The sequence below is a fragment of the Sceloporus occidentalis genome, unplaced genomic scaffold, assembly GCF_023333645.1.
Source record: "Sceloporus occidentalis isolate IW3139 unplaced genomic scaffold, rSceOcc1.0.p SCAF_4, whole genome shotgun sequence".
Lineage (NCBI taxonomy): Eukaryota > Metazoa > Chordata > Lepidosauria > Squamata > Phrynosomatidae > Sceloporus > Sceloporus occidentalis.
In genome coordinates this window covers 63,577,285-63,592,764 of record NW_028316984.1, presented here as the reverse complement: position 1 = coordinate 63,592,764, position 15,480 = coordinate 63,577,285, and the positions used below count along the sequence as shown (strand labels likewise).

The window sequence follows — 15,480 nt, the reverse complement described above, 5'->3', positions numbered from 1 at the left end:
ATAAGAGTTAAAGTTTTTAAAACATGCAAACTAATTTATCAGGCAGAGACAGACATTTTTCCACTTTTCAGTCAAAATTATTTTCTTTCTTTCATCCATTCTTTAACAAGCATTCTCTTCAAATTGTCACAAAATATTACAAGTATTTAAAATTAATGTTTGCAAAACCACACTCTCTTCATCTCCCTGACAAGCTAAAGTAAGAGTAGGGTTGTGAAATTGTGGTGGCTCAAGTGGTTAAGACTCTCACTCTATTGACTGCAAGATCAGCAGGTTGGCAGTTCAAGGCCCAAGTGCCCCATGATGGGGTAAGCTCCCATCACTAGTCCGAGCTTGTGCCAACCTAGCAGTTCAAAAGTATGCAAATGCTAGTAGATGAATAGGTACCACTCTGTAAACAGTGTTATGTGCAGTCATGCTGGCCACATGATCACAGAATAGTCTTTCACAACGCTAGCTCTTCAGCTCAGTAATGGAGATGAGCACCACCGCCTATGGTCAGACACAACTTGACAACCTTGTCAATGGGGAATACCTTTACCCTACTTTGATGAGGTTCCTATCATTTGAATCCTTAATGGGTCTTGGAGCAGAACAAGGTGCTGTAAAGCTCCATCCCATTCTCTCTTACGTTCTGAACCTGTACCTGTCCCCCCTAACTTTCTAGACTCAGACTTTCAGCCACAGCCATTCCCTCCCAACATGGCTGTCCATCTGTCAATAAGAACAATACTGGGCACCCTTTTGTCCCCACTCTTGCTCCATACCAGGAATGCGAGTAATCAAACTCAATATTTTATCTTATTGAAATAAACTGAAGATAGTGGTAATGATTTGGACTTGATCTGTCAAATATTTTGGGTACCTCCTAAACAAACACTTTGAACACTCCCCCTCTCTCTTTCATTCTCTTTCTCTCTTTCCCCTTTTCTCTTCCTTCTCCCCAATTCACACTTATGCACCAGTTTTTACCAGACCTGATAGTTATACTTAGGTTAACATCCTAAATTGTATTTGTATCAATTCAGGACCAACTGGTAATTATTTTATTTGTTTCCAGAAAATTGTTTATTTTTGTTCATGTTGCAGGAACTTGGAATGAGGGAAATGTTCTAGATTGACAGTACTGCCAGTCAAATTTAAACCATTTGGATTCTAGCTCAAGACTCAAGAGCATAATTGAAACATTTTTATTCATCAAGCTAATGTAATCATAAGAAAAATTATTAACATCCACCCAGACAACATGGAGTTAATTTATCACTCTTAAATATTTTATATCATTTTAGATTTAAGAGAGATACAAAAAGCTGTTGGATAGGCTGCTGAGCTTGTTTTTCCTTCAATAATTATTTCAATTGTAATGGTATATTATAATACTTCAAAATATGTGGGTTGTGATTTTTGTCACCCCCATTTCAAATTTACAACAGTAGCCATAACAGATAAGAAAGAGTGGAAGGGTAGAGAAAAAAGGAAGGACACTGAAGAAGGAAGAAGGAGCAGGGCAGAAGCTATAGGGAGATTCTCAGAAGGGGGAACTGAAACTGGGGTAGAAAGAATAAATATATGGAAGAAGCAGCAAGAGTGGAGAAGAAACAAAGAAACAGGATTGAGATGCAAGTAGGAACAAGAGACAAAGAGGAGATAAATGGAAAGAAGTGGCAAGGAATGGAAAGAGGGATGATTCTCATGACCACTTGTCCTCTCTACCCATCTTCAAGGATTGCCTTATTTTTGCAGTACAGACGCAGCCCTAGCCACTATGGACCTTTCCATAAGTGAGGACTCTCCCATTTCAGATGTCACTTCCTATTGTTAGATAGAGGGAGGGGAGTAAAGAGCTCTCCAGACCGCACCGAAAAGGCGGTCTGGAAGCGTCCAGTTTTCCTCTGGAGGGACGTTGCAGTAGCCAAACCACGCAGCGTCCCTCCGCCCCAAAAAGAACCCAGAAAAATCGAGTTCTTTGTGGCGCACATGGATGACATTATCAGTGCACCATTGGCTCTCTGTGTCACATTCATGATGCAAGCATGGTGTCTGGACGTGCAGATGCGGTGCTGTGCTTGCATCATGGACGCACACCCCATGTGAGTGGGGCCGCACAGTCATGGCACCGCCATATGAACTAGGGTTCTGGAGTGTGCAGCTGCTGCATGCTCCAGAACCCTAGAATTGTCGCCGGTACACTGCTTTTGGCCCGTTTGTACCAGGCCAATGTAGGCATTTTAGTGGAAAGCTTGACATAACAAGAGAGGCAGCAGACATACAGATGTCTCTGAACCAGCACTACAGAAAGCCATAGGTCTATTCCCTTCTTCTTAAAACAATGAAAAATATTTTAAAATAAATACACAGAAAGGTATCTGAAAGGTGGTGATGGGGGAAGCTGAATGTGAGTGACCCTCCGAAAGGAAATTGTGGTAAGGTTGCTCTGTAAAACATAGTTCCATAAAATATTTTTTAAGTAGTTATAAGCTACTATGCTTGTAGGGTGGCTTTTTCCAAGTGAAGAGCGGATATGCTTAAAAGAATTTAAGAAACCATGAAAAAGATCAGGCACTTGAGTAACTGGCAGTGGGCCAACATTTCTTGTGAGTGAAGTATTGGGTCCCAAGATTCACCACATATCACCGTAGCCAAAGCATTATCCCCATGTTCATACTAATTCAGTTGTATTTCATCATAATTTCTGCAATTTGAATTTCCATGCATTCCATTAAAGTCCTAGCCTTTTTGTAATTTTAAATCATGTGATAACCATTTTGAAAGCTCATCGTTCAACACAGCACTGTAGTTTAAGCAAATTAAGGCCATTTCCTCCCTTTTCTACTTCTATGGCACATCCCATCTTTCTCTTTCAATGTGCCCTTAATCTGAAACATTTTGTATCACTCACTGGCAGCATTTTAAATTTTCACTTTTTATTAAATGTTGAAAATCAATACTACTAAAAGTGGATGCACTCTCATTTAACATCCTCAAAGGCCTGACAGACATCTAGACCTCTTTCAGAATCACATTAGAGAGCAGTGGCTGATCTGATGGAATTTAATTATAGCATAAAAAGACATAGGCCACAATCCAGAGAGCCCATTTACGTGCTCTCAGGGGATTGTGCATGGAGAGACAGGCTTTCTGCCTCGCTCATTCAGCCTATTAGACATCAGCACCTAGAAGCAGCTTGGGGGTGGGGAGGGGGAAGGGGACAAACAAGCACCTTTTGTTGCTGTTGTTTAGTTCATGAGAATAGAAAAGGACTATTCCCCTTTCTAGGAGCATAGGAATAATTACTGTGCAGAAATTAATAGCAGCTCAGTTCTCCATGAAGTTCTGCTGCACATTCATCCTGATCATAGTGACTGAGATGTAGTTTTCAATCTTAGATTATATGGATGTCATTCTATATTTTCATGGGGTGGTGGATTTTTTGGGGGAGGGGGAGGTTGTGCTTCATTTTAAACTTGTAGTAATATTCTATTATTTGCCCATATACTTTTTGCTGTTTGGTGAATTAAAAATATATATAAGTATATAAGTATACAGTATATAATTTTGTGTGTGTGTGTCTGTTTCTAAACATTCATGCACACACACTAATCTGGAGTTACAGTCATAATGAATGAATGCAATTTCTTAAATGCAAAGGTAAGATTTCATATTGATCAAAGAGACTCTCCATTCACACTACAAGTATAAACACCTTTCATTGTCTTCACTAGTATGACATTTTCTAAACCCCAGGAACATCTACCACAAACTGTCATACAAATACTGATCTGCAAGTGGACATTTCCAGTTGTGATCTTTTTTCTCATCTTGAGAACTACTATCACAGCAGAGCTGTGGACACATACCAGTATGCATCAGGAAATGGCTGAATTGCTATCTTAGAGAAAGAGAGAGAGATAAATGCTTCTAGTGAGTACAATAGTAAAATTATTATTACCTATGGGCATATGAGGGGAAAAGTATAAACATCAACAACTGAATTCACAAAATGGTGAATGGTTAATTCTTATAATTATGCTTGCACATAGTTAAACACATAACCAGTCTAAGAAGAAAGTGTCATAGGAGTGTGGCTTTTATCTTAAACTCAGATATATAAATCAGAATCACAATATCACAGAAAGGCCAAAGTGCAAATGGATTGCCACACTGCACCAACCAGGGTTAGTGTCACACACACACACACACACTGACCTCCTCCCATTTCAAACCATACAGAATCCTTTGTGATGCTATTTTGCACTAATACTACTCATAAATCATAATTTCCATATAACACTGAATGTAATGCTAATAGTTGTGATATAAACAACTAGCAAAATTAAAATTATTCCTTCAAATTACAGTACCATACAACACACAATCCAAATGTATTTATATATACATCTGTCATCATCTGGCCTGGGAGGGAGTGAAAAGGCAGGCCCAACTCCATCAGGGCTAGCCAGAGTAAGAAGAAGGGCCCTCCCTCCAGTCCATCTGCAATGGTTTAGGCCTCAGAGGGAGAGAAGAACTACTGGACTTGATCCACTTCCCCACCACCATTCCCTTCTTCTGTGTCATGTATTTTTTGATTGTAAGCCTGAGGGCAGGGAACCATCTAATTAAAAATAATAATAATTGTAAGTCGCTCTGAGAGTCTTTATGGCTGAAGAGTGGGGTATAAATACCATAAATAAATAAATAAATAAAGAATCAGATTTGGTTAAAATGTTTTTTTAAAAAAATATATTAGAAATATTTCTTTTTTAAAAAAGACAATTTTTCTAAAAAAATGAAAAATTAAAAATCTTGAAATTTGAAATTGTAATTAAAAAAAATTAAAAATCTTGAAATTTGAAATTGTAATTTTAAAAAATTTCTCCTCCCACTGAGCTTTACCCCACTCCTACCATCGCTTAAAGCATTTTAAAGGGAAGCAGGTGAATGCCAAAGCCGGTTTCTGCCAAAATGTAGGTCCTTGAGAAGAAGTCATATCACCCATCTTTAGGACATCACCTGGTGTGGGCCGCATCCCTCAGTGATGCCACTGCCTCACTGTGCTTCATGAGGAACTTTATTATATATTTTTTCTGACATATCTTGGCCTGCATGTTTCTCCAGCTATGGTTAGGATAATGCATAGACTCCCAATTTTTAGGCAAGCAACATGCTGGTTAAGGTGAGCTATCTTGGGAGAAAACTATTAAAGCTATACCAGTTCTTGAACTTGAATAAAGTGTCTCCTCCTACAATGTCCTTTTCTTTTAAGATTCTATTGTGGAGATGCCTCAGATTTCAATGTGTATATTCTATGTTATGACGTCTGGATCTCACCCAATAAGACTGTAATAACCAGTCTTAAACAACAAAAAATTACAGACATTGTGACATCATCAACAAATTAAGAGACTGATCAACATTGCACTTGTATTTATTTCTAAATATTCCCAATCCTTAACTTATTCTGTTCAGAATGCTTAATAATATATGCAACATACCATTAATCCATTTGGCTTCTGGATTGTGAATTATAAACTCTTTCCTGAACAGATCTTCTAAAGACAATCTGGTGTCTGATGAATTTGACAGTTCATCTAAATAAAAAACAAAACAAAACATCAAATCACTTATTTTTAAATACAAAATAACAAAGATTTAAATCATAATAGCAGCCTCACAATTTCAGTATAGACCATCAGGCTCATATTAGCAATTGATTCCCCCCCCCCATTTCCCCCCAAATTTTCACACAAATTTGTAATTTTCTGAATGAAATGAAATGTTGATAAGGAGGAAATGTCATGCATGTTTCACTAGCAGTAGTGTGTATGTGTGTGTGTATATATATATATATATATATATATATATATATGGTTATTAAACTGGGATTTATAATAGTCTCAAGATTCCACAACATCCTCAGTCTTAAAATACTCAATAAAAACAGTCCAGCTGATATGAAGTACAGAAAAACACAGTCCTGATCATGCTAAGGACTGTACTTCCGAAGTTATCCAAGCAGGGCACATTAAATATACAGGATGGAGTGCAATCTTTTTCCTATATAGAAGAGGCCATTGAAATCAATATTATTTCACTCAATGTTCTAATGAAAATCATAGAAATCCATTAGCTCTCCTTTAAATAACACTAAATTTGCATTCAATATATTCTTTATATAGCAGCTGCTTATTGATATTCCATGTTTTAGAAAACTAAGACTGTACATACCGGACATTAACAATGGCATGGAGGCAGAGTTGGGGCATAGCATCTTCATGATGCATGCCCAACTCTACCCCTCAGGGCGTCCTTATGCCTTGCACCACTCCACACAGTGTGTGGAATCATGGTGTTTCTCCGGTGCTGCATCCATATGAAGCAGCACCAAAGGAGTGCCATATAGACATGGCAATGTGGCTATGGCACCCTTCTGAGGGTGCAAAAAGGAACCTCTTTTTGCAGTTCCTTTTTGCGCCCTTGAAAGGCTGGATCAGGGCTGCAGCATGAGGTTGCTGTGGCCCCAATCTGGCTAGGAAAGGGGCGGTGTCCCGCCACCCCTTAGGAGCGGTCTGTCGAGCCTCTAAGTGCTTTTAAACATGTAATTCTCAGTGGGGCAAACTCCTGTGTAGACATGTCTAAGGCTAACTATTACATGTTGCACGAGATTACAGGCGTAATAGCACAGATGTTTTGGACTCCTGTACCCAGCAGCATCAGCAGCATCCAACACTGACCATGCTGGTTATGATCCAAAACATCTGGAAGCCACCAAGTTATTATTATTAACCTTTATTTATAAAGCACTGTAAATTTGGAGAGGGATGTTCAAAAACACAGGAATCTATTTCCTGACATGTTATTTGAAGCTATCAATGTTATGGTAAGGATAGCAGTACGTCGTACCAGGGAAGATCTAGTACAGTATTCTTAATGTGCCCTGGTGTACTGTGTTTCTGCTTTTTGTTTTGTTTTATTTTTTGGTATCTCTCTGTGTTTATGTTTGTATATGTGTCATTTCTGATTCCATATAGCAGTGGTCCCCACTCAACATATTATACAAATTAAAATATTTTGTTTAGTGTGTATATATTTATTCACACATTCATGTATATACATATTTTAACTTTTTATAAGGAAAGGATACCATTCAAATTAGCAAAATTTTATTTAAATAAATTCAAATACCTAAATCAATACATGTGCAAATTTTACCCATATTATCTTACACAGCAACACTCACATACACCAGTGCTCACAGATATAGGAAATTATCGCATTAGCTTCACTGCTGAGATAGACCAAGGATGTAACTTTCTTAAGGTGGATCCACCCATCACTGGGCAGTATCCAGCCCGTATGCAACCTGGGGGCTTCTCCATGCTTTTTCAACATTAGTAGAATGAAATTTCAAGTACGGAAACACAGACCAAAAAAGAAAATACACAACCGCCCATTGTATGCATCAGAATCACATAACACTGTGTAATCCAAACTTATCTTTTAAAACACTGCTGCATTGTGTGTGTTGGGCAGATAACATTCACTAAGGAAAACTGGAGGCTATTCCTATACATTCAACAATTAAGTGTCCAGGTAGCACACACGCACACATTTTTATCTTGAGTCTAATCTGCACTGCAGAAATAATGCAGTTTCACACTTCTTTAACTGCCATGGCTCCATGCTATAGAATCTTGGGACTTGTAGTTTGCAGCAGCACCGGAATTCGCTCACAGAGAAGATTAAATAACTCACAAAACTACAAATCAAATAATTCCATAGCATGGAGCCATGGCAGTTAAAGTGGAGTCAAACTGCATTATTTTTGTAGTGCAGATTAGATCTTGGATACATCTCTGAACAATTCAAACAAAATGCTGCCATCACCATAAGTAATGCTTCTCCCCGACCATTTGGGCTGGGGAGGAGATTTTGCTGGCCTCTCATTAGAGACCAGCATGTTAAAGGAAAACAGCATGCTCTGCTGGCTGTTGGGAGAGGAGGGGGCGGGGTTTAGCTTGCTTGGGGCTTCCCTGCCCAAACTCCTCTCACTTGGCTTCAAACGCTGGCCCACCCTCCCATCTCGACATCAGTGTGAAAATTAATTCTGGTCGCCTCGGGGCCGGGTAGGAATTTTCTCCCCTTTCCAAGGGTTTTTTCGCCTACCCCACACTGTTGGTTGAGGACTTTGACAATTGGCATGGGTGTGGTCATAAATAGGTTCCACGCATAGGCGGGGGGAGATAGATGTTTCGGTGAACACCTCGGCACCCTCCTAAAGGGTGAAGCTAGGTCTCTGGAAATCACGTTTAGGTCTTGCGAGTAAACGTGAAGGGAAAGAGACTTGCCTTGGGGCTGGCTTGAGATTTAAACCCTCACTTAAGTCTGGCGAGTTAAGTGGGGGAGTCTTGGGTTGGCCTTCCGGATGCCGGCCGGGGAGCAACCCAAAGTATGGATTGCCCTTGGGGCACAGGTGTTTTCGCCCTTTGGAAGCTGGGGAATTGGTCTTGGAGCAGACCATCTGCCAGCTGTTCCTACACAAGGTTCTCCCCCCTGGTTTTTTGCAGTTCTCGAAGAAATAAGTTTAAATAAGTTGAGTTAAATAAAGTTGCCCATTTCATAACCCAGTTCTCTGTGTCTGGTCTCATTATTAATGAGTTGGTCAGCAATTTAAGACTCCAACCTAAAAACAAGCTGAATTATTTTTTCTACATGTGAATGCAGAGTTTTAGTATTAGTTATTAGGTTCCTAACCAACTTTGTAAAGCTACTGTCTACAACACAGTTTGAAGAAAAGAGATTGTCCAAGATAAAACTAATACTGAAATTCATCCACCTCAATACTTTTTCCTTCGAAAATTTGTTCATCTTTTTTTGGTCCTATTTAGTCAAAATCAAGAATCAAAACTTTTAAACCCTCCCTGTATTTATCTTCTTTACCAGTCTTTCTTTATTAAACTACCAATTTGCTTCTTTATGTTGTTTTCCTCCCCTCAACATAATCCTGTAAGCTTTGGTATCAATTCCAAACCTTCCAATACAAATATTTTTCATTAACAAAAGAATCCAAAACAATGTCCATGAGGTTCACTGAGTCTGCCGTGTTGAGCATTTTCTACATATATTCCAACTCTCCTGTCCATGTATCTGCTGCTGTAAAGCATCTCATGGGCCTGAGGCAGACAGGCCAAATAAAGTGCCTTAGGGGCATAACATTCAAATGATGCATGTCCCCCAAACCACCTGGAAGTCGCTCTCAGGCTGCCTAAGGCAGACCAAAGCTGGCCGCAATAGGAGCAGCAAAAAGCTGCTCCTGTAGATGGTCCATTTGGGACCACGGCAGTGGCCAGCCTCAAGACCACAGCATCCAGTTGTCGTGGTCCCACAGTGATAGCAGAAGTGGCTTCTGGCCACTTCTTTTACCCCGTCTACTTCATCCCACAGTTATAAGACCAGTTTTAAGGTGTTATAAGTATAAGATGATACTTATAAGGCTCCAGGGAAAAGTATAAAAGCTCTCAGCTCCCAGATGTATACACATGTGTACACATCTCCCACCTCTGGGATACATCTACAATGTGGAGGCATGTGGAAGATCTTCTATAGTAAAATTCTTAACAAAGAAATATTTTAGACACAAGTTGTACTTCTTTTACCATGTTGGGGGGGGGACTTCTTGGTGAAAAGGGATAGGAAACTCCCACACATGTCCCCCAACAAGGCTGAGGGATTAATACATTAATTTTTATTTATTCATTTTTAATAAGAAAGCATGTGTTTTATGTTGGAACTTTCTGCAAAATTAATAGTGAAGCCAAATACAAATTGGATCTTGACACCTCCCATGCCACTGGATAGCTAGATGTGTTGTTGTTTCTATTGTTGTTTACCTTCAAGTTGTTTAAAGCAAGCTAATCATGGGGTTTTCTTGGCAAGATTTGTTCATTGCCTTCCCCTGAGGGTGTGAGAGTGTGACTTGCCCAAGGTTACCCAGTGGGTTTCCATGGCTGAGTTGGGAAATGAACCCTGGTTTCCAGAGGCTTTTTACCTGCAACAGCCCATGAACAGCTCATTAATAAATTCATTAGTAAATTAAATTAATTAGTAAATAATTAAATAGTAATTTGAACAGTCACTGTTTTGAAATTCTAAAAAAGAGAGACATATATCTAATCTGCACTGCAAAAATAATGGAGTTTGACCCCACTTGAACTGCCATGTCTCAATGCTATAGAATTTTGGGATTTGTAGTTTTGTGAGATGTTTAGCCCTCTCAGTAAGAAGGCTTTGATATCATAACATACTACAAATTCCAGAATTCCATAGGACAGAGCCATGACAGTTAAGGTGGAGTCAAACTGCAGTGCAGATGAAGCTATAGAAGTTTAACAACATATTAAATTATTAATGTATTAGCCCACCAATTGTTGCTTGATTTAATGTATTTTCTGACTAATACCAAAGTTAATTTCATGCTTTGATGAATTAATTAATTTTAGTTTATTACAATACCTTATTAAGGGGTGGCTCTACTTCTGTCAGATTCAACAAAACAGGAAAGCTTCAGGAGGGAAAGACTAGATTGGAGAAATATATCACATGGATATCATATCTCAGATCTATCATTTCATTAAACATTTAATATTCCTGCTTCCATATGGCTGTCGGGGGGCTAGCGGAGAAACATATGGAATCGTGGAGCAGAAAAACTGCTGAGAGGCAACAGAAGAGCTGGTACTGGAAAACAATCAAATATTAATTGAGAAGAATAAAAAAGCAGGCTTGGAAGAACTGAATGGAATGAGTTGGTAAGGAGGTGGTCTGTTTGCTCAGTAGAAATCCACAAGCATCCAGAACCCTTTCCTAACATTAGTTCATTCAGCTCTGAAGTCTGCTGTTTCTCCATCTCCACCTATTGGCCTAGATGGAAGTTGCTGGAATTTTTCTGGCAAGTAGAGGCAAGTCTTATTTATTTATTTATTTATTTATTTGGGAAAAGTCAATATTCCCCCCCACTAAGGAACTTAACGAGGATCTTAGTATGCCTTCAGTACTTTAGTGTGAGCTTTTTTCTCACACAGTGGTGGGCACTCAGATAATTAAGTGAAAGGTTTTCCTCATCTCTACTTGCCTTTCTTCTTCTCTTGGCTTCTCTCTATCTTCTTCTACTTCTTCTTCTGTTTCCCAATAATACTCTGCTTAAGTTGTTAGATGGAAACATATATCACTGATTTTTGTCAGTCACACTTAGAGAGAAGCACACATCAGTGATCTTTACAAATCATGCTTATAGTAAATCACTCTTTATTAAGAGTGGCAACATTTGGTTGTGAAAATTTGTGCAGAGGCACTAAAAACTTTCTGATTAAGAATTCCCTTGATTCATTACCAGACTGTACAGACAGGCGTTATACACTTGGGGCAGAGTGGGATGTGGTGTCTGCCCGACACATGCCCAGATGGTGCCTTGACGCTGCATCATGCCGTGCACCCAATCGTACAGCATGTGGCATCATGGTGCTCTTTTTGTGCAGCTGACGCAGCACCAAAGGAGTGCCAGAAATTGCTGCTGCTGTGGCAAAGGCGCCTTTATCCTGGCATGAAAAGGAGCAGAATTTTGCTGTTGCTTTTAGTGTAGGGGAAAGGCCAGATTGGGGCTGTGGCATGTAGTTGCCGCGTCCCTGATCTGGCACTGAATGGGGAGGCGGCAGGCCGCTCCAAAGGGGTGATCTGTTTAGCCCCTAAATAATCTTTCTAACAAGCCACATACTGATGCATTTGCAGTGGGGATCAGTATTCTCTAGATGAAATAAGAGACACACTGTTTCTTATTAATTCATAATGTCATTCCTTACCTTTAATAAATGAGTTGTTTGAAAAGTAAGTGAACAGTACATTTGTTAGCTAATATGAGACATTTAGATGGGGAGAGAGAAAGATGCAAAACAATGATAAAATTAATTAATAAGATGAGATCCCATGCTTTAAGAGTGTCTTCCCCAGCCTGACAATTTCTATATATATTGAAATCCCACTATTCTCACACAGCAATGGCACTTTGGGATCTGTAGTCAATTGGAGGAGGAAAAAACCCAGGTTGGAGAATGCAACTTTAAAGTGACCAAACAAGAGCACTGTGAAGTTTCCAGTAATAGCAATCTCTGTGCCATTCCCTATATAGACCACATTCTGTGTGTAAATGTTTTTTGTAATGAGTTAATCATTGGGAAGTTGATTGATTTTGAAAAGCGATTATTCAAATTAGAAGCAATGAATTAATATCCCAAATTCCAGTGCTTAATACTGCTGAACTGATTATCAAACATAACAGCCCAGACTCTTGAAAAAATCATCTTGTAACCCCAAAAACATTTATACCTTCCACTGAATATAAATTAAATGATATATAAAAAGACAATAAGGATGCAGTGTTTTGCTATGAGTTCTAAAATAAAAAGATGTTAAAATTATTTTGATAATATATTTCACTATATTATACTTTTCACCATTGCATTGTCACCCACACTTACCACTTGAAAAAGATAAATTAATAAATACAATGTGAAATGGAAAACTCACATCCCACCTGTGTCCAACCTCTGCACTTCTGTACTAATTCTCATTACATAAGTGTTGTGCTTGCCTAGTATTTCAATAAATGTCACTCTGGCAAAACAAAACAAAACAAAACAAAAAACCTCAGAAATTCACACTGTTTAGAGTATATACTGCAAGAAAACTTCTCCTTCTTTCTTTACAAATAACCTTTCTGGGTGCTGTGAATAGAGATCTTTTTCTTTTATGTCTTTCACAATTTGTATGCATACTTTACATTTCTGGCCTCCTCCTGAATCCTCTTCCTTCCTCCTTAATATTTATTTCACATTTCACAATAGACTATACTACTTCCCCATTCTCTATTCAAAATTATATTGAATTATTCATTGCAGTATGACATTTCCCAGTCCCCTAGCTAAATGATAGATTTTTTACACTTGCAGTTAAGACACTGAGAATAGACTGCAAGTTATAGTTGACTAGAAAAAAATCCTCATAGAAGCCAAAATCACACATTATTACAGAAATTCAAAAAGGAAATATCCCATCATGGCATCTGGAGAAGTAGACCGAAATACACAAAAGCTCATGCTGAAATAAATCAGCTGGATCCTTTCCCCCACCCCCTTTTTTATAGTGTAACAGAGAAGATGACTATTCATTTGAAAACAAAAGTATAGTTGATATCTCGAGCAAGAAAGCATTAATTTAACCTATTGACAATGGCTATAGTTCATCACATCTCCATGTGTACACTACACTCATCAAAGTAAACAGGAAAATGGGCTGCACAGGGCATGTGTGTAGCAGCCTAAACTGAAAGCAACTGATTTGTCAGTCATTTTTCTTGCACAGGATCTGGGCTTGGGTCATGTGGCTAGCATGTAGCCATAACCAAAACTAGACATCACAAATAAGTTACATTCCATCTGCTCATTCTTTCTCACTTCCAGTTTCCCAGTAAATTGGTGGCCTGCGATAAGTTCCACAGAATGTTGTTGTTTTACAAATGATGTTCTGCACAAATGAAGAAGCAATATATGTATACACTTGATCTTAGCCAAAAGGCCAATATATATGTATGACATCTAGAGCAAACTAGAGTGGATGGCACTGTTTCAATGTTTTAGGGATGGAAAGAATATTTGAATATATTCCAAAATTGGTGGGTTTTTAAAACAAACAAACAAACAAACAAAAACACCTCACACCAAGTATTCCAAATGTTGAGAAACCTTGATGAAACGAATCCTGGATTGTCGAATATATTTGCAGTTCAAGACTTATTCTGTACAAAATTTGCATGTGATTTTCTTGTATGTTTTCTATGCAAATCAATCATGGACAAATTTTACCCAGAAGCAACCTCCCATTATAACATTTTCTGCCTAAAAAACCCCAGCATTCTCTATGTGGAAAATAATATTTCATCTTAAAAATATGAATTCCATTGTAGAATGCTATATGAAATAGTATAATTATTAACCAAACCATTTGCACTTGGCCTCCAAAAAGGGCAGCAAGCGAATCCCTCAATCTTGCTCTCTAAGAGTGGGAAGGATGCTGTGATGATCAGAGAAAGGAATAGAATGGAAAGAAGAGAGAGCAGACAGTTTTGTAAATGTCTGCTGCATGGAGTTCTCACATATATCTTTTGGCATGCAATAACAGCCCTATTAAGACATGCAACTAAGAGTTAAAGTAAATGCCAGAGGAGAAGGATTAAGCAAGACCCCCTTGACTCGTAAACTGTCTCTTTATAAAGAGAGCAAGAGTCTGATAGAAGCCTCCACTGCACATTGAGCTTCTCCACACAACTGGAAAATTCTGATGATGGGAAAAGCCTCTACATATGAAAAACTTGTAAGGTTTCCTTCTCAGATTATTGCTGCCAATAAAATGTGTTCAGGTTTATTGTTTCCTGACTCACTGTACAACTGTCTGGCCAAACACTGTGGAAGGAGAATGGAAGAATATATGCAGAGGGCTAGCTATGAATGCCAGTGGAATTATAATGCCTCCCATTTTAAACTGAAACAAACAGACACTAACAGTGTCTGTGTATGCTGTATACTGAGTTAATATAGCAGCTGTATAACATAAACACAGATCACTTAAGAGAACATTGCCACCAATACAGATGATCTAATTACAATCCAGCTACAGAAAAAAAACCACATTTAATCTCTCTCTCTCTCTCTCTCTCTCTCTCTCTCTCTGTATAATTGCAATTGAAAAATTCTGGATACTTTATTTCATTTTTATTCTGTGTTTAAAAATTAGGGTTGTATTCTACACTTCTATTGTCCAGTAGGAAATACTCTACGGATGATTTAGGAACAATCTACTAAATGTTATTCTTATTCAAACACATTATTTTCTTAAATCATCTTTCAAACAAATAGTTTCTTTTTGATCAAGCACAACGGCAAAACATTTTTCTTCACCATTGTCCTAAAAATTCATTTTGTTCAGTTTGCATTTCCATAGGTGTGATGTACATTGCGCCCATGCCATGTGCGGGTGCACTATACGCGGTTTCCAGCATAAGCGTAAGCCACGCAGGGGAAAAACAATGGCGCGTGCACATGCACTCCATTGTTTCCAATGGGATGCGAGCATACACGGATTTTCTCTTTTGCGGGGGGGGGGGTCCAGAACAGATCCCCCGCGTAAGGGGAGGGCCCACTGTATATGCTTTTTTAAAAATAAAAGTGTAAGCACAGAATAAGTAAGAACTTTGTTTAAAATATAATTTTAAAAATGAAATTATGCAATTATTTTTTACTGCTTGTTGTAGCCTACAAAATTTTTTAAAAAATACTTTTACTTTCCATCTTTCCCAAACTTAATCAAGTTTTCAGGTAGAAAAATCTTAGAAAACCTTCTCACATGCAAAAACAGATAATTATGATCAGCAAACTG

At 38.4% G+C, this 15,480-nt stretch overlaps 1 protein-coding gene across 2 annotated transcripts in view; it reads right to left on the bottom strand.

The window, feature by feature from the left end:
* Positions 1-15,480, bottom strand: part of DPP10 (dipeptidyl peptidase like 10) — an 817,369-nt gene that overhangs the window by 272,752 nt on the left and 529,137 nt on the right. For both annotated transcript variants that reach the window (XM_089520160.1, XM_089520161.1), the window contains exon 3: positions 5,493-5,588. In XM_089520160.1, the coding sequence (XP_089376286.1) occupies positions 5,493-5,588 (96 nt within the window). The remainder of the gene's footprint in view (positions 1-5,492; positions 5,589-15,480) is intronic.